The sequence below is a fragment of the Crocuta crocuta genome, unplaced genomic scaffold (genome assembly GCF_008692635.1).
Source record: "Crocuta crocuta isolate KB4526 unplaced genomic scaffold, BGI_CrCroc_1.0 scaffold246, whole genome shotgun sequence".
Classification (NCBI taxonomy): domain Eukaryota; kingdom Metazoa; phylum Chordata; class Mammalia; order Carnivora; family Hyaenidae; genus Crocuta; species Crocuta crocuta.
Genome location: NW_027531902.1, coordinates 3,371,518 through 3,395,670, shown reverse-complemented (window position 1 = coordinate 3,395,670; position 24,153 = coordinate 3,371,518). Strand labels below are relative to the sequence as shown.

At 38.8% G+C, this 24,153-nt stretch overlaps 1 protein-coding gene across 1 annotated transcript in view; it reads left to right on the top strand.

The window, feature by feature from the left end:
• The first annotated feature begins 3,710 nt into the window (after nucleotides 1–3,710).
• SPATA31H1 (SPATA31 subfamily H member 1) overlaps nucleotides 3,711–24,153 on the top strand; it is a 34,161-nt gene continuing 13,718 nt past the window's right edge. The window contains exons 1-6 of the mRNA XM_077774198.1: nucleotides 3,711–3,859; nucleotides 18,722–18,800; nucleotides 19,422–19,476; nucleotides 19,686–19,781; nucleotides 20,330–21,985; nucleotides 23,162–23,895. Coding sequence (XP_077630324.1) covers nucleotides 3,716–3,859; nucleotides 18,722–18,800; nucleotides 19,422–19,476; nucleotides 19,686–19,781; nucleotides 20,330–21,985; nucleotides 23,162–23,895 — 2,764 coding nt within the window. The 5' untranslated portion in view covers nucleotides 3,711–3,715. The remainder of the gene's footprint in view (nucleotides 3,860–18,721; nucleotides 18,801–19,421; nucleotides 19,477–19,685; nucleotides 19,782–20,329; nucleotides 21,986–23,161; nucleotides 23,896–24,153) is intronic.

The window sequence follows — 24,153 nt, the reverse complement described above, 5'->3', positions numbered from 1 at the left end:
AACTGACTGAGTTACCCAGGTGCCCCCAAAACGTATTTGGATAGCATATATTTAGATTGTGTTTATTTATCCAGTATTAAAACAAAAAGATATAGAAAGGTTGAAGTAAAAGAATGGGAAAAGATATACTATGCAAGTACTATACAAAAGAAAATTGCTAGAGCAATATCAGTATCAGACAAAAGAACTAAAGGCAAAAAGTATTGTTAGAGATAAGGAGGGTCTTCATAGTGATACAAGATTTAATTCACCAGGAATAACTTATGATTTTAAATAATACTTAAAAATACATAAAGTAGGGGTGCCTGGGTGGGTCAGTTGGTTAAGCATCTGACTTTGGCTCAGGTCATGAATTTGCAGTTCATGAGTTTGAGCCCCACGTTGGGCTCTGTGCTGACAGATCAGCCTGCTTCATATTCTGTGTCTCCCTCTCTCTCTCTCTGTCCCTCCCCTGCTTGTGCTCTGTCTCTCAAAAATAAATAAATGTTAAAAATTTTTTGAAAATTCTACACACCATAACTTGTGGAATGAAGCTAAAGTAGTACATAGGAGGAAATTTATACTTTCAAATGCATATATTAGGGGAAAAGGGTTGAAAGTGCATTTATCTCAGAAGTTAGAAAAAAACAGCAAAGTAAATCCAAAGAAAGAAGAATTGTCAATCATATCCCAATAAAACTGGGGCAAAAGAGAAAGTAGAAGTAAGGAAATAATAAAGACAAAGGGAGAAATTATTGAAATAGAAAGTAAACATACAGAAAGTTGGTTCTTTGAAATGGTTAATTAAAATGGACAATTCTCTAGCAAGATCTATCAAGGATAGGGAAAAAAGAAAAGAGAGAAGACACAAATAACTAATATATAAACAAGGAGACAGTACTGCATTTGAGTAATTTTATGTCAATAGCTTTGAAAGTGTAGATTAAGGGGCACCTGGGTGGCTCAGTCAGTTAAGTGTCCGACTTCGGCTCAGGTCATGATCTCACGGTTCGTGGGTTCGAGCCCCGCGTCAGGCTCTGTGCTGACAGCTCAGAGCCTGGAGCCTGCTTCCGATTCTGTGTCTCCCTCTCTCTCTGCCCCTACCCTGCTCACGCTGTCTCTCTCTCTCTCTCTCAGAAAATAAAACATTAAAAAAAATTTAAAAAAAGAAAGTGGAGATTAAATGCAAAAATTACTAGCAAATATAACTCACCAGAGATGACTCAAAAAAATTTACAAATTTTCAATAATATTATAACCTTCAAATAAATTGAATATTTAGTCAAAAACCTTCATTCAAAGAAAACTCCAGGCTTCTATGGCTTTGGTGAAAAGTTGTACCAAATGTTAATTTTATGCAAACTTTTTCTGAACATTAAAAAGAAAGAGAACATTCCTCAACCCAAGAGTCTGACATGACCTTGATACTGAAAGCGTGACAAAGAACAAGAGAGAAAAATTACAGGATGGTCTCACTCATGAAAATAGGTAACAAAAAATCTCAAACAAAATATTAGAAACTAGAATATTTAAGAACAAAATGCTCAATTAACTTATGAAAATGTGTTCACAAGTTAGTAGTTTAGTAATCCGAGAAATTTAAGTTAAGCAATGAAATACCATTTTCACGTATATCACATTGGCTAAAATTAAGCAGCCTGAAAATACCACACGTTGGCACAAAAATGGAACAGGAAGACCTCCCATTCACCACTGTTGGAAATATTGACGTAACCACTCTGGGAAAAACAGTTTGGCACTGTCTACTAAAGTTAAAGTTATGCATGCTCTGTAACCTAGCTATTCCACTCCTTGGTAAATGCGGTAGAGTAGGGATCCTTAAAGTGTAGTCCTTGGTCCCATAGTATCAGCAACGTCTGGAATCTTCTTAGAAATGCCAAATTCCTGAGCTCTACTCCAAACTTACTCAGCAACCCTAGGGATAGGGTCCAGCAATCTGTGTTTTTTTTTGTTTGTTTGTTTTTAATTTTTATTTACTTCTAGGAGAGAGAGAGAGAGACAGCGTGAGCAGGGGAGGGTCAGAGAGAGAGGGAGACACAGACTCCGAAACAGGCTCCAGGTTCTGAGCTGGCAGTCAGCGCAGAGCCCGACGCGGGGCTCGAACCCACGAACCGCGAGATCATGACCTAAGCGAAAGTCGGACGCTTAACCGACTAAGCCACCCAGGCGCCCCTGGCAATCTGTGTTTTAACAAGCCCTCCACATGATTCTGATGCATGTTAAAGCTTGAGAGCTACTGCCGTAGAGAAATAGGAGCATATGTGCACCAAGATACATGTACAAGGATGTTTTTAACAGCATTAGTTTTTAAAAGCCAAACATGGAAAACAAGCCAAGTGTCCATCAATATCGTAATGGATAAATAAGTTATGTAATGGTTATACAATGCAATGAAATAATAAAAATGAATCTCATTTGTGCAAAATAGCATGGATGACTCAAACATAATGGTGAGTAAATATTCAAGACACAAACAACTAATTTTTATGTACATATAGAAAAAGATGCTTGTAAAACTGTACAAGCATGTTTTAAGAACCAAATCAAGGGTGCCTGGGTGGCTAAGTTGGTTAAGTGTCCAGCTTCAACTCAGGTTATGATATAATGGTTCATGAGTTCAAGCCCCANCAAATAAATAAACATTTAAAAAGAATAAGAAAGAAAGAAAGAAAAAGAACCAAAATAGTATCTCCAGTCCTAACCTTAGAATTCCAGGCTAGTTCTAACTATCTGCCACATAGTATGTGCTCAGCATGACAAGTATAATTCTTAATTATGATTTTTATAGTGACTGCAAAGTATTTCATAATATGGATATATCATATGTATTTAACCACTTCCTTGTTAATGGACTTTTTGAGAGTATTACTTTGGCTGACCCAGTAGACTGAAAATTCTATAAGGTGAGAGATCATGATTGTCTTTTTCTAAAACAGTGCCTGCTATTCAATAATTATTTAATTGAGCTGATTTTCCAGATTAATTTTCCTATAAGAAAAAAATACCCTGGCCAGTTTTATTTCTCTTGATTATAGGACAAGTTAATTCCTTATAAATTTTATTTACAGTGCATTAACCATAGAGAATCCAGTTAACTTTGGTTGTAATGACAAAATAGATGTTCTAGAATTGGAAAATGAGACCATGGATTCTGGAATAGATTGAACCTCTAAGGTCATTTAATTTTCCTATGTGACATCTCTTCTCTGTTTCAATGCTATAGCAACTAAGAAATGTGTCACACCTTGGAGTTAGGAAACCATATATATCACATTTTCTGAGAGTATCTCTTAAGATATCCCAGCTTTCTTAAATGTCCTTGACCCTCTATTTTAATTTGTGTCTGGGAACATATGACACCATACTTGGACCTCCAGGGAGTGACTGGTTCCAGAGAAGATGCTTATAGGGCAAGACAGGCCACATGGAAAGCCTTCTCCTTTGAATCTTGCTTCCCTACTTTTTACTTTATGCCAAGTTGTCCAGCCCAATCTTAGTAAAGAAGGTCTTCCCTGAGCATTGGCAGTCAGGACAGAGACCGTGAGCAGCTGCAAGAAGGGGCAGCAGATGGGCATGTCTCAGAGGAAATACTTGGGCAGCATGCACATTGGTGGGGGCCTGTCAAGTTTACTTTGGAATATTCATTGTGATGTCATATAGGGTCATAACCTTGAGGGAGAACACTGTTTGGCTGAGAGAGGCATGAGGTTGAGTAATGGCGCCGATTTGGGGGCTGGCCATCCCACTGCCATCATATGTCAGCCTTCCACTATTATTTGGTTTCCTTGTATGGGGGCTTAGGGGGCTGTTTTCTCGGAAGCAGAGCACAGAGCATGTGGCAGCCAAGGCAGACTCAAAGGTATGTAATGCAACGCTCCCTTGAAATTCACTGCTCCCTGTCCCTGCCCCTGAAGCCGTGGAAACTCCTACAACTTGGGCCATGGGAGGAATTAGGTGGGGGGAAGAGGGGAGTTGAGCGGGTGCCAATGGATGTCTTCCTGTAAGTCACACTCAATCCTGTTCCCTTCAGTTTCTCTCTTTTTCTTTTAAATGTTTATTTTGAGAGAGCAAGCATGTGTGCACCAGCAGGGGAGTGGTTGAGAGAGGAGAGAGGGGATCCCAAGCAAACTCCACAATGTCTGTGCAGAGCCCAATTTGGGGCTCTGACTCAAGAACTGTGAGATCATGACCTGAGCTGAGATCAAGAGTCAGATGCTTAACTAACTGAGCTACCCAGGCTCATCCCCTTCTTCACCTTATTTCAACAAACCTTGAGCACCTTTTATATATGGTGGTGTACTGGATATTGAGGAAGAATAAACATCATCCCCTCCTTCTACGAGCTTGGGTGAAGTGGAGGAGACAGTCAGTCAGATATATACATAATACAAGGGAAGAGAAAATGATGAATTAACAGAAGTATAAATATTGCTGAAGAGGTGGGAGATAGAGTCTTTTGAAGCAGACTGATCTATAAAATGCCTCTGGGGGAGCTCAGTTTTGAGTTGTGCTTCAGAGGAAGGGTAGGCTTTGAGGGTGGGTAGTGTAGATGGCCGAGAATAGTGAAGGCTCTCCAGATGGAAGGTATAGATGGGGGGAAAGCAGGTGAAGCTGAAGAGTGTTAGATGTGTTTGAAGAGAAGACACCTAAATGAATGGAGTGTAGAAGTATAGGGAGTTCAGTGAGAGAAAAGTTTGGAAAATTGATAGAAGTGACATTGTAGAGGGCTTTGAATGCCAAGCTGGACATTTTCTATAAACATTAATTCTGTATGCAGTCGAAAGATGTCGAAGATCTTAAAGCCAGATAAAAATGTGCATAGATCTGTGCTTTAGAGCAGTGCTTCTCAAACTGTTACATGCATATGAATCAATTAGCTGGGGGGCTTGTTCCAAAGTAGATTCAGCAGTGCCTGGCTGGCTCTCAGTTAAGTGTCTGACTCTGGATTTCAGCTCAGGTCATGATCTCCAGGTTTGTGAATTCGAGCCCTGCATCAGGCTCTGCACTGACAGTGTGGAGCCTGCTTGGGATTCTCTCTCTCCTACTCATGCTCTCTCTCTATCTCTCTCAAGACAAACAAACAAACAAACAAACTTAAAAAAAAAAAAGAAAAAGTAGATTCTGATTTAGTAGGTGTGGGGTACGGATTGAGATTCTGCCTTTGAAACAAGTTCCCAGGTGATGCTACTGCTGTTGGACCAAGGACCACACTTTTTTTTTTTAAGGAAGGAAAATTTATTTTCTTACTTTTAAATTTAATTCCAGTATAGTTAACATACAGTATTATATTAGTTTCAAATGTGCAATATAATGATTGAACAATTTTATACACTACCCAGTGCTCATTATGATAAATGTACTCCTAAATCCCTTCACCTATTTCACTCATCCCCTCCCCATGCCTCCCATCTGGTAACCTCTGTCTGTTCTCTATAGTTAAGAGTCTGGGGGTGTCTGGGTGAATCAACTGGTTAAGCATCTGACTTTGGCTCAGGTCATGATCTTGGGGTTCACGAGTTCAAACCCCACATGGGGCTGTGTGCTGACAGCTCAGAGCCTGGAGCCTGCTTCAGATTCTGTGTCTTCCTCTCTCTCTGCCCCTCCCCCACTCACACCCTTCCCTCTCTCTCTCCTAGAAATAAATAAAACATTAAAAAAAATTAAAAAAAAGAAATAAAATAAAAAACATTTAAAAAAATTAAAAAAAACATTAAAAAATCCTTTATAGTTGAGTCTGTTTTTTGGTTTGTCCTTTTTTTTTTTTTCAAAATGTTTATTTATTTTTGAGAGCAGAGGGAGGGGTAGAGAGAGGGAGACAGAGGACCTGATGCAGGCTCTGTGCTGTCAGTACAGAGCCCAATGTGGGGCTTGAACTCACAAACTGAGATCATGACGTGAGCTGAGGTTGGATGCTTAACCAACTGAGCCACTCAAGTGCTTCATGGTTTGTCTTTTTATTTTTCCTTTGTTCTTTTGTTTTGTTTCTTAAGTTCCACATATGAGTGAAATCATATGGAATTTGTCTTTCTCTGCCTGGCTTATTTTGCCTCACATCTCTAGATCCATCCATATTGTTGCAAATGGCACGATTTTATCCTTTTTTATGGCTGAATAATAGTCCATTGTATCTATATATCACATTTTCTTTATCCATTCATTTTCCAATGGACACTTGAGCTGCTTTCATAATTTGGCTATTGTAAATAATGTTGTTATAAACATAGTGTGTATATACCCTTTCAAGTTAGTATTTTCATAGTTTTGGGGTAAATATTCAATAGTGCAATTACTGGATTATATGATAATTCTATTTTTCATTTTTTGAGAGACTTTTATACTGTTTTTCACAGTGACTGCACCTGTTTGGATTCCCACCACCAGTGTGAGAGTTCCTTTTTATCCACATCCTTGCCAATACTTGTTGTTTCCTGTGTTATTGATTTTAGCCATTCTGACAGGTATGAGGTGATAGCTCCTTATAGTTTTGATTTTAATTTCCCTGATGATGAGTGATTTTGAGTATCTTCTCATGTGTATATTGGCCATCTGTATGTCATCTTTGGAGAAATGTCTATTCATCTCTTCTGTTGATTTTTAATTGGATTGTTTGTGGGTTTTGGTATTGAGTTGTGGAAATTCTTTATACATTTTAGATACTAACATTTTATTGGATATGTCATTGCAAATATCTTCTCTCATTCAGTAGGTTGTCTTTTAGTTTTTTTTATTGTTTCCATTGCTGTACAGGAGCTTTTTGTTTTGATGTAGTCCCAATAGTTTATTTTTGCTTTTGTTTCCCTTGCCTCAGGAGATATATCTAGAAAAATGTTGCTGTGGTCGATGTCAAGTTACTGCCTGTGTTTTCTTCAAGGATTTTTTTGGTTTCAGGTTTCACATTCAGGTCCTTAATCCATTTTGAGTTTATTTTTATTTGTGGTGTAAGAAAATGGTCCAGTTTCATTCTTTTGCATATACCTGTCCAGTTTTCCCAACACCATTTGTTGAACAGACTCTTTTTTCCATTGCATAATCTCACCTCCTTTATTGAAGATTATTTGACTATATAATCATGGGTTTATTTCTGAGCTTTCTATTCTAGTCCATTGATTATGTGTCTATTTTTGTGCCAGTACCATAATGTTTTGATTACTATAGATTTTTAGTATACCTTGAAATTTGGAATTGTGATATCTCCAGATTTGTGTGGGTATGTGTGTTTTCAGGATTGCTTTGGCTATTCATGGTCTTTTGTGGTTCCATACACATTTTATGATTGTTTGTTCTAGTTCTGTGAAAAATGCTATTGGTATTTTGATAGGGATTGCATGAAATTTGTAGATTGCTTTGGGTAGTATGGACATTTTAACAATATTGTTTCTTCTGAGCCATGAGCATGGAATGCCTTTCAATTTGTGCCATCTTCAATTTCTTCATCAGTGTTTTATAGTTTTCTGAGTGCGACCTTCTTGGTTAAGTTTGATCCTAGGTATTCTATTATTTTTGGTGCAATTATAAATGGGATTGTTTTCTTAATTTCTCTTTCTGCTGCTTCATTATTAGCGTATAGAAATGAAATGTCTGTACATTGATTTTGCATCCTGTATCAACCTGACTGACTCAGGACCACACTTTGAGAGTGAAGCTTTAAAATAGCTCCAGGAAGCATCTATGGCAGTTGTCTGGGTAGCTAAGCCAATCAGAGGCCCTGTTAATGATGTAGTGGGAAGAAAGGGAAAGGAAGTTAAAGAATTAGAGCACAGAGGTAGGAGAGAGGTCCTGGATACGTTCCTCAATGTACAAGGTGCTACTGTAGGCACAATGAGTACAGCAGTAAGTGGAAGGGGCAAAAATCTTTGCCCTCAGGGAGGTATTATGGTGAAAGTTTGGATGTGGAAAGTAAAGTAGAAAGAGAGGGAAGGGAGTAAGTCTTTTTTTCCTGATTGGACCTCAAATAAAAGTTAATTATCAATATTATCATTGTTTTCCTACAAGGACTGTATTTATCTTTGTATCCCCTGTGCCTAGTATACTGCATGGCATTCAGTAAGTGCTCCCTATATGTTTATGTAATGAATAAATGACTTCTTACTTTAACCCTGAATGAATGACAAGATGATGGCATTTAGAATGACGTAGAAAACAGAAGAAGTTGTGAGGGTGGTAGCAGGCAGAAAATGAATTCTATTACATATGAAGTGCTTGTAAAATTTATGTGGAGCTACTCATCTAGTGGCTCAAATTAATGGTGTAGACCTGTGCTTTGCAATCTGGTATCCACTGACCACATGTGGCCGTTTAAATTTAAGTTAATCAAAATCACATACGATTTACAATTCAGTTCCTTAATTGTCCTGTTGACATTCACTATCACATGTGGCTAGTGACTATCATATTGGACAGAACAAAAAGAGAATATGTCCATGATCAGAGAAAAAATTCTATTGGACAGCACTAGCCTACATTCCAGATCTCGGAGATAGATATAGTTGTCAATGTTTTTGACCACCAAGTCTTTTCAGTTTTTTCTCAGAAGCATCCCTCAAATACAACCATCCAGATTATTACTGTCTTAACTAGGACTTCATCTATTTACAGTACGTTAGCTTGTCTCCTACAAACTTTGTCCAACCTAGGGCATAAAGAGACCCTGGCTTTACAAGACAAAAACCACCCACACAAAACTTCCCACAGCAGATTGCGTCACTCTGCCGAAAGTAACTAAATAAACAAACAAAATCTCTCAGCATCCCCTGCCTGCAGCAGCATTTTGCAACCTGTTTTGACCCTCAAACTTCTTTCATTGTCAAAAGTTTGTCAGTCCCTTTTGGAATTTAAACATCATTTTATCTCTTTTTCATCATATATGGTAAGTGACTTTAGGTAAATAATATTTTGTTTTAAAACAACATGGTTTTGGGGGGGGGAGATGGGCATGGAGGAGGGCACTTGTGGGGATGAACACTGGGTGTTATATGGAAACCAATTTGACAATAAACTATTTGTAAAAAAAAATAAATCTCACAGTGTGGAAAAAAAAAACATGGTTTTTAAAATCACAAAGTTCACTTTAGTATCACCTTTAAGAGAAGAAGAAAAGACAAATGTCCACTTTCCCACCATATAACAAGTGATGCATGATGTATAATTGACTTGAACAGGTATGAATTGTTCCACAACAATTAGGTATGAAAAAAGGCAAATATATTTCCTTGTCTATTATCAAGTGTAATCTAGTTTAAGCCTCCTATCACCTAGGTTGGCAAAAAAGTCCAACATCAGTTTTAACTCCACAACTTTTATACCATATAAGAACTTTGGAGTTTGTTTTCTTTTTCTTTTTTTTAATTTTTGTTTATTTAAACAATTTTTGAATGTTTATTTATTTTTGAGAGAGAAAGAGAGAGACAGAGACAGAGCACGAGTGAGGGAGTGGCAGAGAGGGAGACACAGAATCTGAAGCAGGCTTCAAGCTCTGAGCTGTCAGCACAGAGCCTGACACGGGGCTTGAACTCACAAACCAGGAGATCATGACCTGAGCTGAAGTCTGACACTTAACAAACTGAGCCACCCAGGCCCCCCAAGAACTCTGGAGTTTGTGCCGTTAACCCAAAATGGCAGAGGGTCAGGTGCTTAAATCATGGGAATAAGTGTTGCTTTTTTTCTTTGCCAACTGAAGACAAAAACTGTGGCTCAACTTCTGTGTGCCAAGCTTGGTCACAGAGACCTTGCTAAGGCCCCCCGTATACTACATCTGAGCTCTTAACACCGGAAGGGCTAAATCCCACCAGGCTCAGGGCCTCACTAGTCCAGTGTATTTGTAGCCTTAGTATTGTCTCCATTTCAGGGAGCCAGCTTCCTTTTCTTCTCAACCCTGAAAGCACTAAACACTAAGCCTCTGGCACAATTTAGCTTAAAATCCCCCACAGGTCTAGTCTTCTACGAGGAGTGTCTCTTACATTCTTGCAAAATTTTTTTTCAGGATGTGAAATTTAACTCCGTGCCATGGATTAGGAGAACCAAGACCTTAAGAACAAAGGACTAGCTACCCTTCCCCTTTGGTGAAGGGAAACAGCAGTTTCTTTCCCAGAAGGATGTAGCAAGAAAACATAGTGTAAATTACTCAATATCACCTTGCTACGTAATTAATAAAATTTCTTAGTACATGTGTATGTAAGAAAAGGCTTTTTTGTCAAATATGCTTTTAATTCAGACATAACAATATGCAGCAAAATGCACCGAGTTTGATGAGTTTTGATAAACTTATATACGCATTAACTAGTACCCCAATCAAGCTTATAATATTGCCATAATCATGGAGAGTTCCTCCATGATCTCTAGTCTGTTCTCCTCCCACTCAGAGGCAACCTCTATTCTGATGTCTATGGTCATGGATTAATTTGCCTCTTCTTTAACTTTGTAAAAATAGAATTATACATCTATTGGTAGATGAATGGATCAAGAACATGTGTAGATACACACACAGTGGAATATTATTCAGCCTTAAAAAGGAAGGAAATTGTGACATATGCCACAACATGGGTGAACCTTGAGGACATAATGTTAAGTAAAATAAGCCAGATANTCTTGCCATTTGTAGCAATATGGATGGATCTAGAGAGTATAATACCAAGTAAAATAAGTCAGTGAGACTGAGGTGCCTGGGTGGCTCAGTCAGTTAGGCTTCCGACTTCAGCTCAAGTCATAATCTCATGGTCTGTGGGTTCAAGCCCCACCTTAGGCTCTGTGCTGACAGCTCAGAGCCTGGAGCCTGCTTTGGATTCTGTATCATCCTTTCTCTCCCTGCCCCACTCACACTCAGTCTCTCAAACATAAATAAAAACATTTAATAAAAACAAATTTAAAAAACAAGAGAAAATGAAATGGGCTAAAGACAGGAACAGACACTTCTCCAAAGAAGACATCCAGATGGCCAACATCCACATGAAATGATGCTCAACATCACTCATCATCAGGGAAATACAAATCAAAACCACAATGAGACACTACCTCACAGCCGTCGGAATGGCTAACATTAACAACTCAGACAACAACTGATGTTGGTGAGGATGCGGAGAAGGAGGATCTCTTGCACTGCTGCTGGGAATGCAAACTGGTGCAGCCATTCTGGAAAACAGAATGGAGATTCCTCAAAAAATTAAAANACTTCTGTGTGCCAAGCTTGGTCACAGAGACCTTGCTAAGGCCCCCCGTATACTACATCTGAGCTCTTAACACCGGAAGGGCTAAATCCCACCAGGCTCAGGGCCTCACTAGTCCAGTGTATTTGTAGCCTTAGTATTGTCTCCATTTCAGGGAGCCAGCTTCCTTTTCTTCTCAACCCTGAAAGCACTAAACACTAAGCCTCTGGCACAATTTAGCTTAAAATCCCCCACAGGTCTAGTCTTCTACGAGGAGTGTCTCTTACATTCTTGCAAAATTTTTTTTCAGGATGTGAAATTTAACTCCGTGCCATGGATTAGGAGAACCAAGACCTTAAGAACAAAGGACTAGCTACCCTTCCCCTTTGGTGAAGGGAAACAGCAGTTTCTTTCCCAGAAGGATGTAGCAAGAAAACATAGTGTAAATTACTCAATATCACCTTGCTACGTAATTAATAAAATTTCTTAGTACATGTGTATGTAAGAAAAGGCTTTTTTGTCAAATATGCTTTTAATTCAGACATAACAATATGCAGCAAAATGCACCGAGTTTGATGAGTTTTGATAAACTTATATACGCATTAACTAGTACCCCAATCAAGCTTATAATATTGCCATAATCATGGAGAGTTCCTCCATGATCTNTCTTGCCATTTGTAGCAATATGGATGGATCTAGAGAGTATAATACCAAGTAAAATAAGTCAGTGAGACTGAGGTGCCTGGGTGGCTCAGTCAGTTAGGCTTCCGACTTCAGCTCAAGTCATAATCTCATGGTCTGTGGGTTCAAGCCCCACCTTAGGCTCTGTGCTGACAGCTCAGAGCCTGGAGCCTGCTTTGGATNCCCCCCCCCCGCCCCCCTCTTGCCATTTGTAGCAATATGGATGGATCTAGAGAGTATAATACCAAGTAAAATAAGTCAGTGAGACTGAGGTGCCTGGGTGGCTCAGTCAGTTAGGCTTCCGACTTCAGCTCAAGTCATAATCTCATGGTCTGTGGGTTCAAGCCCCACCTTAGGCTCTGTGCTGACAGCTCAGAGCCTGGAGCCTGCTTTGGATTCTGTATCATCCTTTCTCTCCCTGCCCCACTCACACTCAGTCTCTCAAACATAAATAAAAACATTTAATAAAAACAAATTTAAAAAACAAGAGAAAATGAAATGGGCTAAAGACAGGAACAGACACTTCTCCAAAGAAGACATCCAGATGGCCAACATCCACATGAAATGATGCTCAACATCACTCATCATCAGGGAAATACAAATCAAAACCACAATGAGACACTACCTCACAGCCGTCGGAATGGCTAACATTAACAACTCAGACAACAACTGATGTTGGTGAGGATGCGGAGAAGGAGGATCTCTTGCACTGCTGCTGGGAATGCAAACTGGTGCAGCCATTCTGGAAAACAGAATGGAGATTCCTCAAAAAATTAAAAATAGAACTATTCTATGACACAGCAATTGCACTACTAGGTATTTATCCAAGGGATACAGGTATGCTCTTTCAAAGGGACGCATGTACCCCAATGTTTATAGCAGCATTATCAACAATAGCCAAAGTATGGAAAGAGCCAAAATGTCCATTGATGGGTGAATGGATAAATATTTGGTGTGTATATATATATATATATATATATGTATGTATATATATAAATACACCATGGAGTATTACTTGGCAAGCAAAAAGAATGAAACCTTTCAATTTGCAACTACGTGGATGGAACTAGAGGGTATCATGCTAAGCGAAATTAGTCACATAAAGACAAATATTATATGACTTCACTCATATGAGGACTTTAAGATACAAAACAGATGAACATAAGGGATGGGAAGCAAAAATAATATAAAAACAGGGAGGGGGACAAAACCAAAAGAGACTCTGAAATATGGAGAACAAACAGAAGGTTACTGGAGGGGTTGTGGAAGGGGGGGATAGGCTAAATGGGTAAGGGGCTTTAAGGAATCTACTCCTGAAATCATTGTTGCACTATATGCTAACTAACCTGGATGTAAATGTTAAAAATTTTTTAATTAAATAAAAATTAAAAAAAAAACAAGAGAAAGACAAATGTCATATGATTTCATTCATAGGTGAAATTTAAGAAACAAAAAAAGTGAACAAAAAAAAATGAGAAAGACAAACCAAAAAACAGACTCTTAACTATAGAGAACAAACCCCGAGGGGAGGTAGGGGGATGGGTGAAATAGATGAAGGGTATTAAAAGTATACTACCTTTTTTTTGTTTTAAGGCTTTATTTATTTAATTTTAAAGTAATCTCTACACCCAACATGGGGTTTGAACCACAACCCCAAGATCAAGAGTTGTATAGTCAGCCTACAGAGCCAGCCATACACCCTAAGAGTATACTATCTTGATGAGCACTGAGTAATATATGGAAGTGTTGAATCTCTATATTGTACACCTGAAAGTAATATAACACTGTACATTAACTACACTGGACTAAAAATTTTTTAAATAAAAATAAAAAATAGAGTAATATAGTATATATTGTTTTATGTCTGGCTTCTTTTGTTGAACATAATGTTTTTGAGATTCACACATTGTTGACAACAAATTCTTTTTTTTTTCTTTTTCTCTTCCTTTCTTCCTTCTTCTTTTTTTTAATTTGAGAGAGAGAGATTGAGTATGCAAGCAGGGGAAGGGGACAGAGGGAGAGAGAGAGAATCTCAAGCAGGCCTGACACGGGACTAATCCCACAACCCTGGGATCATGACCTGAGCCGAAATCAAGAGTCAGATGCTCAACTGACTGAGTCATCCAGGCACCCCAGAGTTGACTACAAATTTTAAAGTGACATTATATCATGCTTGTTAGTTTGGGAACCCAATGTATAAATAAATGTAGAATGAAATTTAACTGCCTGTTGTGGCATAAAAAATAGACAAAAATTGCCTTTATGACCCAGTGGCTGGCATTCTTACATACTGCATTTCAAAAAGTCAGTTATTTTTTATAATTAAAAATGTATATACCTGTACGATAAGATTAAGTTTCAAGATATGAATTGTAAATGATATATTGTTGTGTGCAACCCTATTTCCAATAGGATAGTAATTGCTTGGCCATATGCTATGTTTAATTAATTAATTAATTTTTAAACTTTATTTATTTTGAGAGAGAGAGAGAGCATGAGCAGGGGAGGAGCAGAGACTCTTGATTTCAGCTCAGGTCACGATCTCAAGGTTTGTCGGACTGAGCCCCGCGTTGAGCCCCATGTTCTCAGCACAGAGCCCACTTCAGATTCTCTCCCTCCCTCTCTCTCTCTGCCCATCGCTTCCTCACACTGTCTCTCCCTCTCAAAAATAAATATATAAAAAAGTGTTCATATGGGGGCACTTGGGTGGCTCAGTCAGTTAAGTGAGTTATGATTTTGGCTCAGGACATCATCTTCCGGTTTGTGAGATGAAACTGCAGGTTGAGCTGTGCTCTGACAGCAAGGAGCCTGCTTGGGATTCTCTCTCCCTCTCTCGCCCTGCCCCTTCTCCCCCCACCCACCCCTCTCAAAAATCAATAAACTTGAAAAAAAAAAGATGTTCACATTTGACAGGGAAAACCTGTTGTAAGATGGCAGACAGGACTGATAGGAAACACTTGTCCCTGATTAATGAGGAATGTGGAAGTAGTTGGCTATAAATTGTTCCTTCTGCTAATGCTCTGGGCTCAGAACTATGGAGAATGATCTCCTCTGAGTCCACTGGTGTAAAATAAACCTCCTCCCTTCCAAGATCTCCGAGTGCTGCTTGGTTCTTCTGCCAGGTAATCCAGACCAGATTCTGTAACAATATTGCTTTTTTTGTTTATGATATTACAGTGATGAATTAAAATGAATTTTTAAAATATTAAGGCAACTGTGAATTCCTGAAATAAACATGACATGTTTGTGATATTGTTCATGATCCTTTATATATATATTGTTAGATTAAATTTTCTGACATTAAGTTTAGGATTTTTACATCTGTGTTCTTGAAAGAGATTGGTCTGTAATTTTCCTGTCTAGTAATGTCTTTATCAGATTTTAGAATCAAGGTTATTTCAGTTTCCTAAAGTAAAGGGAGACATAACCCTTCTTTTCTACCTCATTAGTATAACCAAAGCATTCCTATCACTCGGGAAACTGTAAGGGTTTTTAAAGCTCTGTGTCAGGAATCTGGGACAAACACCAGATATATTCTTTATTATAACAGCGCGTGCGCGCGCGCGTGCGCACACACACACACACACACACACACACATGAGAGAAAGAGAGAAAAGAGAAAAGAAGATATTTTGAAGAATTGGCTGATATACTTGCGGGAGCTGACAAATCCAAAATTCTTGGAGCAAGCTAGAAACTCAGGCAGGGTTTCTATATTTTGGTCTTTAAAAAAATTAAATTAAGTTAATTATTATTTTTAATTGAAATACAGTTGACGCACAGTGTTACATTAGTTTCAGGTGTATAGCATAGTGATTCAACATATGTTTCAATCTTGAGGCAGAATTCTTCCTTTTCAGAAAACCTCGCTGTCTGCTCGAAGACCAACAACTGATCGGAAGATCCTGCCTACATTATGGAGGGTAATCTGCTTTGCTTAAAGTCTACTGATTTTGAGGGTTATTCACATCTAGTGGCTCTTGGCTGGCTCAGTCGGTGGAGGATGTGACTCTTGATCTTGGGATTGTGATTCGAGCCCCATGTTGGGTGTAAAAGATTACTTAAAAATAAAATCTTTTTTTAAATGTTAATCACATCTAAAAATTACTTTCATAGCAACATCTAGACTGCATTTGGCCGCAACTGAATACCATAGCCTCGTACATAAAATTAACTACCACAATGTAAAATTAACATAAAACCAACCATCACAACCCTATGTTTTCTTCTCTATAAAACTATAGTTTTAGCTCTCTGGTTAGGTATTTGATACTTTGACTTAATTTTTGTATATAATGTGAAATAGGGTTCAAATTCATTTTTTCACATGTGGCTATTCAGATGTCCTAGCACCATTTGTTGAAAAGACTATTCTTTCCCCATTGAATGGTCTTGATACCCATGAAAGTCAATTGACTGCAAATATGAGGATTTATTTCTATATTCTCAAGTCTATTCCATTGATCTATATGTCTGTCCTTATGCTAGTACAACAATGTTTTGATTATTGTAGCTTTACAGAAAGTTTTAAAATCAGGAAGTATGAGTCCTCTAACTTTGTTCTTCTTTTTCGGGATTGTTTTGGCTATTCAGATCCCTTAGAGTTCCATGTGAATATTAAGAACAACTTTTCCATTTCTACAAAAGAGGACACTGGGATTTTGATAGGATTAAATTGAATCTATAAATTGCTTTAGGAATATTACTATCTGAACAACATTAAATCTTCTAATCCATTATTAAGAGATGTCTTTTCATTTATTTAGGTCTTTAATCTCTTCAATAATGCTTTATAGTTTTCGGCGTACAACCCTTACATTTCTTGATTAAATTTACTTCTAAGTAAAAAAAAAATTATTCCTAAGTATTTTATTCTTCTTGATACTAAAAATGGTATTATTTTCTTAGTTATTTTTCAGATTATCCACTTTTTGTGTATAGAAATACAACTGATTTTTGTGTGCTGATATTGTATTCTGTAACTTTGCTAAATTCATTTATTAGCTCCAGTTGGGGTGTGTGTGTGTGTGTGTGCGCTTATGTGTATTTTTTAGGATTTTCTGTAAATAAGATTATGTCATCTGTAAAGAGAGATTGTTGAACTTTTTCCTTTCCAATTTGTTTTTTTTAATTTTTAACGTTTATTTTATTTTTTTTTTAAATTTTTTAATGTTTTATTTATTTCTAGGAGAGAGAGAGAGAGAGAGACAGCATGAGCAGGGGAGGGTCAGAGAGAGAGGGAGTCACAGACTCTGAAACAGGCTCCAAGCTCTGAGCTGTCAGCACAGAGCCCGATGCGAAACTCGAACCCACGGACTGCGAGATCATGACCTGAGCCGAAGTCGGAGGCTTAACTGACTGAGCCACCCAGGCGCCCTTTCCTTTCCAATTTAGATGGCTTTTATTTTTCTTATCTGATTGCTCTGGTTAGTTTCCAGTGCAATGTTAAGAAGAAGTAGTGAAAATGAGCATCCTTGTCTGTTCCCCACCTTGAAGGGAAACCTTTCAATCTTTTATTATTGAGAATGATATTAGCTATGGGTTTTCATAAATGCCCTTTACTATACTGAGGAAGTTTTCTTCTATTCCTGGTTTTGTTGAGTGTTTTCATTTTTTAAAAATTACGAATGGGTGTTGGGTTTTGCCAATGCTTTTTCTCCATCAGTTGAGACAATCATTCAGTTTTCCCCCTTTGTCTTATTAATGTGGTATATCTCATTTATTTACTTTCTTATGTTGAACCACTCTAGAATTCTTGGAAGAAATCTTGTTTTCAACACGTTCATCCAATATTGCTTAGCTAAAAACATTTGGCAGCCCTATGAATAGCATTTTGTAGGCTCTTCCAATACACTCTCAGAGACTGATATCCTGATCGAAAAGGAAGAAATAAAATTTGTTTTATTTGAAATGGTAACAAATGTCATTTCTGCCTTTAAAATGACCTGGAACACCCTTGCAAAAAAAACAAACCAAACCAAAACAGAACAACAACAACAAAAAACCCCAGGAGTTTACAAAGTACTGATTGGGAAATTTGGCCCTATAGGATAAAATTAAAATTCCACCATTTGACAAAATCTGGCCTCCACCTACATTTTCAGCTTTGTCTCTCACTACTTAGCAAAAGTGCACCTGACAATCATGACTTTATAATCTTGGTGATGTTCCCACTTGCTTGGAATGCTCTTTCTTTACCTAAACATCTTCTGCTGATTTTTCAAACTCCAGTACAAATGGCAACTTCTTGAGTAATTTCTCCCTTCTCTCCCAGCCAGTTAATCACTGTCCTCTTTATTCCCTAACACTTATATTTCTCTCTCTTTTTTTAGTATTTCTTTTTTGTTTTGTTTAATTATTTATTTTTAAAGAGAGAGAGCATGAACGTGCACACGCACGCGCGTGTACACACACACACACACACACACACGAAGGGGAGGGGCAGAGAGAGAGGAAGAGAATCCCAAGCAGGCTCTGTGGTGCTAGTGTGGAGCCTGCTGCATGGCTCAGTCTCATGAATCATGAGATCATGACCTGAGCTGAAATCAAGAGTCAGATGCTTAACCAACTGAACTACCCAGGTGCCCCTAACACTTATATTTCTGTTACAACATTTATCACACAATATTATAACTTGGCTGTTTAGATATCTGTTTTCCCTGTTAGTGTGAGTTCCCAGAATACAGGGATTATATTTATCTTTGTTGTTCCAGCACTGGACATAGCCCTAGAACTTAGTAAGTACTCATGAAATGATTCATGAATAAATGAATGGGGCCGTAACTGTTGCGGTGGTTATGGATACCCACTGTATTTGTGTCTATAAGATGGAACATGCTGTCAATAAACCCTCTAACCTAGAACATTTTCTGATTTTATTTTTTCTTTTTATGCCTCTCTAGACTTCAAAGCAGCATAAATTGAAAAAGATCAAGAAATTCACAGGTCAGAAAAATCCTATCCTTTATTATTCAGCTCAAGGCTAATGACAAATCAACTATGCATCTGCTTTAAGACTCTAGCCTTTAATAGCAGGTAGAGAAAAAGAGGTTGAAAAGATTACATAAATGAAAGAAATGTGCCCATTCTTTCTAGCCTTTCCAAAGATGCTAGATTCTTTCTAGCAATTTCCAAAGAGATATAAACAGCTTTATAATACTGTTTCCTTTCCCAATCGCCTTTTGTGTAAAACTCAAAGTATCAGGAAAGAAATTTGGTGAAATTAGAGAATACAGAAGGAGTAACTATCAAGAGTTTGGTGCAGGAGGTTTCAATACCTTTCTTCTCTGCCATGGACACTGGATAGAGACTCTCTTGGAGTAAAAGATATGTGTTACGAATTTTTTCTCCTACTCCAACTCCCTACTACCATGATTATTCATGCTCTTTCCAATGGCTTCCATCTACTACATGGTAAAAGCAGCCTAGTATAGTTTAAAAGAGAAAAACTTGAGACCTAGGTTAAGTCTGAACTCTACCACTAATTAATTTTATGATCCTGGACATGGTTTTACCATTGTCTCCTTATTTATAAAACAAGGGGGTTGAACAAGGTAGTATCAATAATTTTGATGCTGATAGATTCTTTACCCCTACTCCCAGCTTCCCAGTGGGAAGAAAATCTCAGGATGGGTTGCCCTGAAGCTAACCTGACATGGTGAGTAAAGCTGATCTTCATTATCTATTCTTTCTCTCTTCAGCCTACCCTACTGACAAACTCTGTAAAAGTTAGGAATAAGCTAGGACTATTTTACTTCACTCGCTATGATAGCTATTTCCTTTACAAGTTAGTCACTCTTCTTATTGGTTTCCTTACTAGTACCTTAATATCACTTCAACTACACTGATACACTCTGTTATATCCAGTTTTTCAGGACTCCCCATGGGATGCGGCCAGGAATATATACTCTGGTCAATGAATAGAAGTCTTCAACAGATCTTCCAACACCTGGAATGTGCAAGGTGAGGGAAAGTAGTAGTTTCTGGGTGGGGATTGAAGGTGGTATAACTTTTTTTTTTTAAGTAAACTCTTTGGGGCTTGAATTCACAACCCTGAGATCAAGAGTCACATGCTCTACAGACTAAACCAGCCAGGTGCCCCAAAGGTGGTAAAACTTTTAAGAGGGAGGAAGGAAGGAACTGAAGGAGGGAGGGTAGGAGAGAAGGAAGGAGGGAGGGAAAGAGACGGGGAAACGAGAGATTGCTAGTTGCTTGGTTGGTTAGTTAGTTGGTTGTGTGGTTTTGGCAGTGGGGATAAATTCTGGGTCTAAAGGACATTTAAGAACAACTGGTCTCTGGATAACTTCTGACTGGAATGGAGACAAATGCCTCCCCTTCCTCCTGATAGAGGCATTCTTTCCATAAGTAACTGATGTTAAGGAAAGCAACTTCTTTTGTTGTTGTAGTTCTCCTTCAGGCCAAAATATTTTGCATTGGAAATGGCCATTATTTTTCCCTTTTCCTACCCTTTTCTGCTTCAAAGCAAATGGAAACTTTTCTTTATTTCTTAGATCAAGTCTTTTGGAATTGTGTTTGCGTGAACCACAAGATATGATTTCTTCCTCCACCTCCTCTGTGTTTGTGGCTCAGGACCCTGTTCTACCCTGTTGTGGCTGTAAGAAGACAAAACATTCTACTAACTACAGCATCTCCTCTGGATCACTAAGCAACAACGCCAGCCTGTCACACCTTCCTGTCTTTTCTGAAGGAACAACCTGGCAACTCCGGAGCCATAGTTTACCTATTTTACCCAAGAAACAGCCTTCTGAGTTCAGGAACCAAGACACATCGCTGCCTACTTCTCAGCTCTCAGAGTTTGGGAAATCAAAACTTTTTCAGAATTTGGCAGCTCTTTCACCCTTAAGCTCTCAAAACTCTTCTACCAACTCTGTTTTTGAATCCCCAGCTCTCTGCCACCAAGAGAAAACAGAGAATGAGAGAAGGAGAAAGAGTCATTTGACATTGGATCATGGGCCAAATTCTGTTTCCAGGGAGAGACCAGGATTCTCAGGGTGGGCTCCAGTCCAGCTCTCTCCTTTGACTAGGTGGGAATTAGAGGGACATATGGCTTGGAAGGTTTGTACTTTGAGAGAACAAACAGTACCTCTGTCTGTGAGGGAATCATGGGCAATGCTGAATGATTTAAGGGAGGCACAGGGAGGAGTTCCTGAACCAGAGAAACCTCAAATCCAGGTATCTAAGCCCATTCATCAAAGAAGTAAACAAAGTATCAGCAACAAATCCCCAAACTATCCATCATTTCAGCTCCATGTGAATATTGGAGTGGAATCTGGATCAAAGAGAACAGAAACAAAAATTTCACAGTCACTTTTCCCAGGTAAGCAGTCACAACCTGGGAATGGCCCCCAAATCCTTGAATCCAGGCCCTTAGTTACATCACTGGGCCCCTCACCTCCCAAAAGTTTAGGAGTTGACATAAATCAAGAGGAAACCACTGTATTGCAGAAGGAGCCAAAACATGTCCTAGAGCTTAGCATAGAGCAGAGAGTCATAGGTCTTCCAGAAAAAAGGATACACTATCATAAGACCCAACTGACTAATGTGGAATTGACCCCAAAGCCACAATATCAAGTTACAGACAGAATAAAGGTAACTCCATTGGCATTACTTCAAGTCATGGATTCAATGGGGATGATCCCAGAATCACATTCAGAAGTGACAGAATCTGTGGGTTTGTTCCCACAGCCACCAGATGAAGTTGCGAAACCAATGGAAACCATGAAAAAAGTGAGTGTAAGCCCCAAATCATCATATCAAGTCACTGAATCAGTGGAGGTAACACCAAGTCCTCAGTATCAAATTATGGAATTAAAGGTGATCTCAAGACCGCAGAATCAAGACACATCACCAGGAAAGATGAGTCCAAAGGCACAACATGCAGTTGTGGAAACAGTGGAAATGACTATAGGGCCAGAACATGAAGTTACTGAATCAGTGGACATAACCTCAAAGCCACAAAGTCAAGTCATAGAACCACTGAAGTTTCCTCCAGAGCCAATATGTCAAAAAACAAGATCATTGGAAAGGACCTCCAGTCCATCTCAACAAGTTATGGATTACATGAAAGTAACTCCAGGGGCACTATTACAAGCTATGGATTTCATGGGGATAATTCCACCAGCACAGCCACATGTTATACACTCTGGAGATTTGCAGTCTCAAATTCCAAATTTGACCCCAGGAGCAACTCAACCAGATGGTTTGACTTCTAGCTCTCCTACTACTATTGGTCCACCTGAAGTTGTAGAATCTGTGGGTTTACCCTCAGAGACACCACATAAAGTCACAGAATCAGTAGGGATAGTTCCAATGTCATCACATCAATCCATACATTCTCTAAAGGTAACTCCAGTAACACTGGAGTCACCCATTGGAATGATCATAGCACCACAAACACGAGTTGTAGAAACTCAGGATTTGACCTCAAGGCCAATACCTCAAGTCAAGGAACCTCTTGAGTTGACCCCTAGTTCACGGATTCAAGTGCGAGACCCTGTGGGGATGATTCCACAACCATATCATGAAGGCACAGAAACTATGGCATTAACCCCAGGGCCTCCTCATCAAGTCATGGAATCTTCAAGGTTGATTTCACGGCATCAAACCCTAGAATCTTCAGAGGTGAGCCCAAAGAAAAACCATCAAATTATAGAAAATATGAGGTTGGCCTCTGACACATGGCCACAAATGAAGAAATCTGTAGAGTTAAACCCATCACATCATCAAATAATGGGTCCTTTAGGGACATGGCCACAAATGAAGAAATCTGTAGAGCTGAACCTATCACACCATCAAATAATAGGACCTTTAGGGACAGTCCCAAAGTCACTGGGTCAAAGTACAGTGAGCCAAAAGCCACTGCATCAAGTCACAGAATCTGCAGCAATGACTACCACATCACTACTTCCAAATGTAGACTATTTGGGGGCGCAGCCAATGCCACAACTTAAGGTTGTAGATTCTATGAAGTTATCCTCAGGATTGCAAAATGTAAAATCTGAAAAACTGACATTGGGACAAAGATTGCAAAATATAAAATCTACAGATAGAACCACAGGTTTAATCCCACAAAGGGTAAAATATGGAGAGCTGATCCCAACAGTAAATTCTATAGAATTGGTCCCAGAACTTCAACAGCAGATTGTAAAATCGGATGAGTTGGCCCCCATTCCACAGACAAAAAGTGGACATTCTGTGCAGATAGCCCCAGGGTCTCAGCTTCAAGGTGTGCAATCTATTCAGTTAACCCTAGGAACACAACAACAAAGTGAAAGATCCACTGAGTTAGCCCCAGCACCACAGTTGCAAAATGGGAAATTAAAAGATTTGACCTCCAGTTCACAGTTGCAAGGTCTGGAACATGTTAATTTGGCCCTACCACCAGAGTTTGCAGATATAAAAGGTGTGGAGTTGACCCTAAGACAACTACAGGAAGACAGGAAATCTATGGATTTGGCCCTCAAACCATGGTTACAAGATAAAAGATCTGAGGAGAGAGCCCCAGTACTATTGCTTAAAGATGTGAAAATTCCTCAAATGGTAGAATGTAGAAGGCTGATTCCTGAAACTCAGGTAGAAGATATGAAATATGAGGAGCCAATATCAGGGGCACACATTCAAGCAGTAAAATCTGTAGAGTTGAACCTCAAGCCAAAACATCAAGCCACAGAACCTGAAGGATTGACGCCATGGCATCAAGCTTTAGAATCTCTAGGAATGATTGCAGAGCCAAGATATCCAGGAACAGAAGCAGAGTTGACTTCTAACAATCGTCACTACAGGAAAGAATCTGTGGAGTTGAAACAGTCATCTTCAGGAAATACTCCGGGACCATTGAGTCAAACTTCAGAATGTATGCAGATGAACTCAGTGGCATTACAAGGTACTCGTGAGACAATGCTCCAAGGTGTAAAGCCCTTGGAGACTCCAGTGTCTCAACACAAAATACAAGAATCTCCAGAGTTGGTACCAGGATCAGAGATGCAAGGTATGAACCCACAAATATTGAACCCAGAGTCCCAAGGTATAAAGTTTGTTCATTTGAATCTAGGACCATATTCAGAATTTATAAACTCTAAGGAGTTGATCTCAGAACCACAATTTCAAAGTGTGAAATATGTGCCATTGACCCCAGAACCACAGCCCAAAAGTACAAAACCTGAGAAGTTGACTCTAGGCCCATTAATGCATGGTAATAAATTTGTGGATTTAACTGTACCACTGGAAGAATCTAGGAGGTTAATTCCTGACACACACTTACATGCAGAATCAAGGAAACTGACCATGGAACCACACTTACAAGCAATGAAATCTG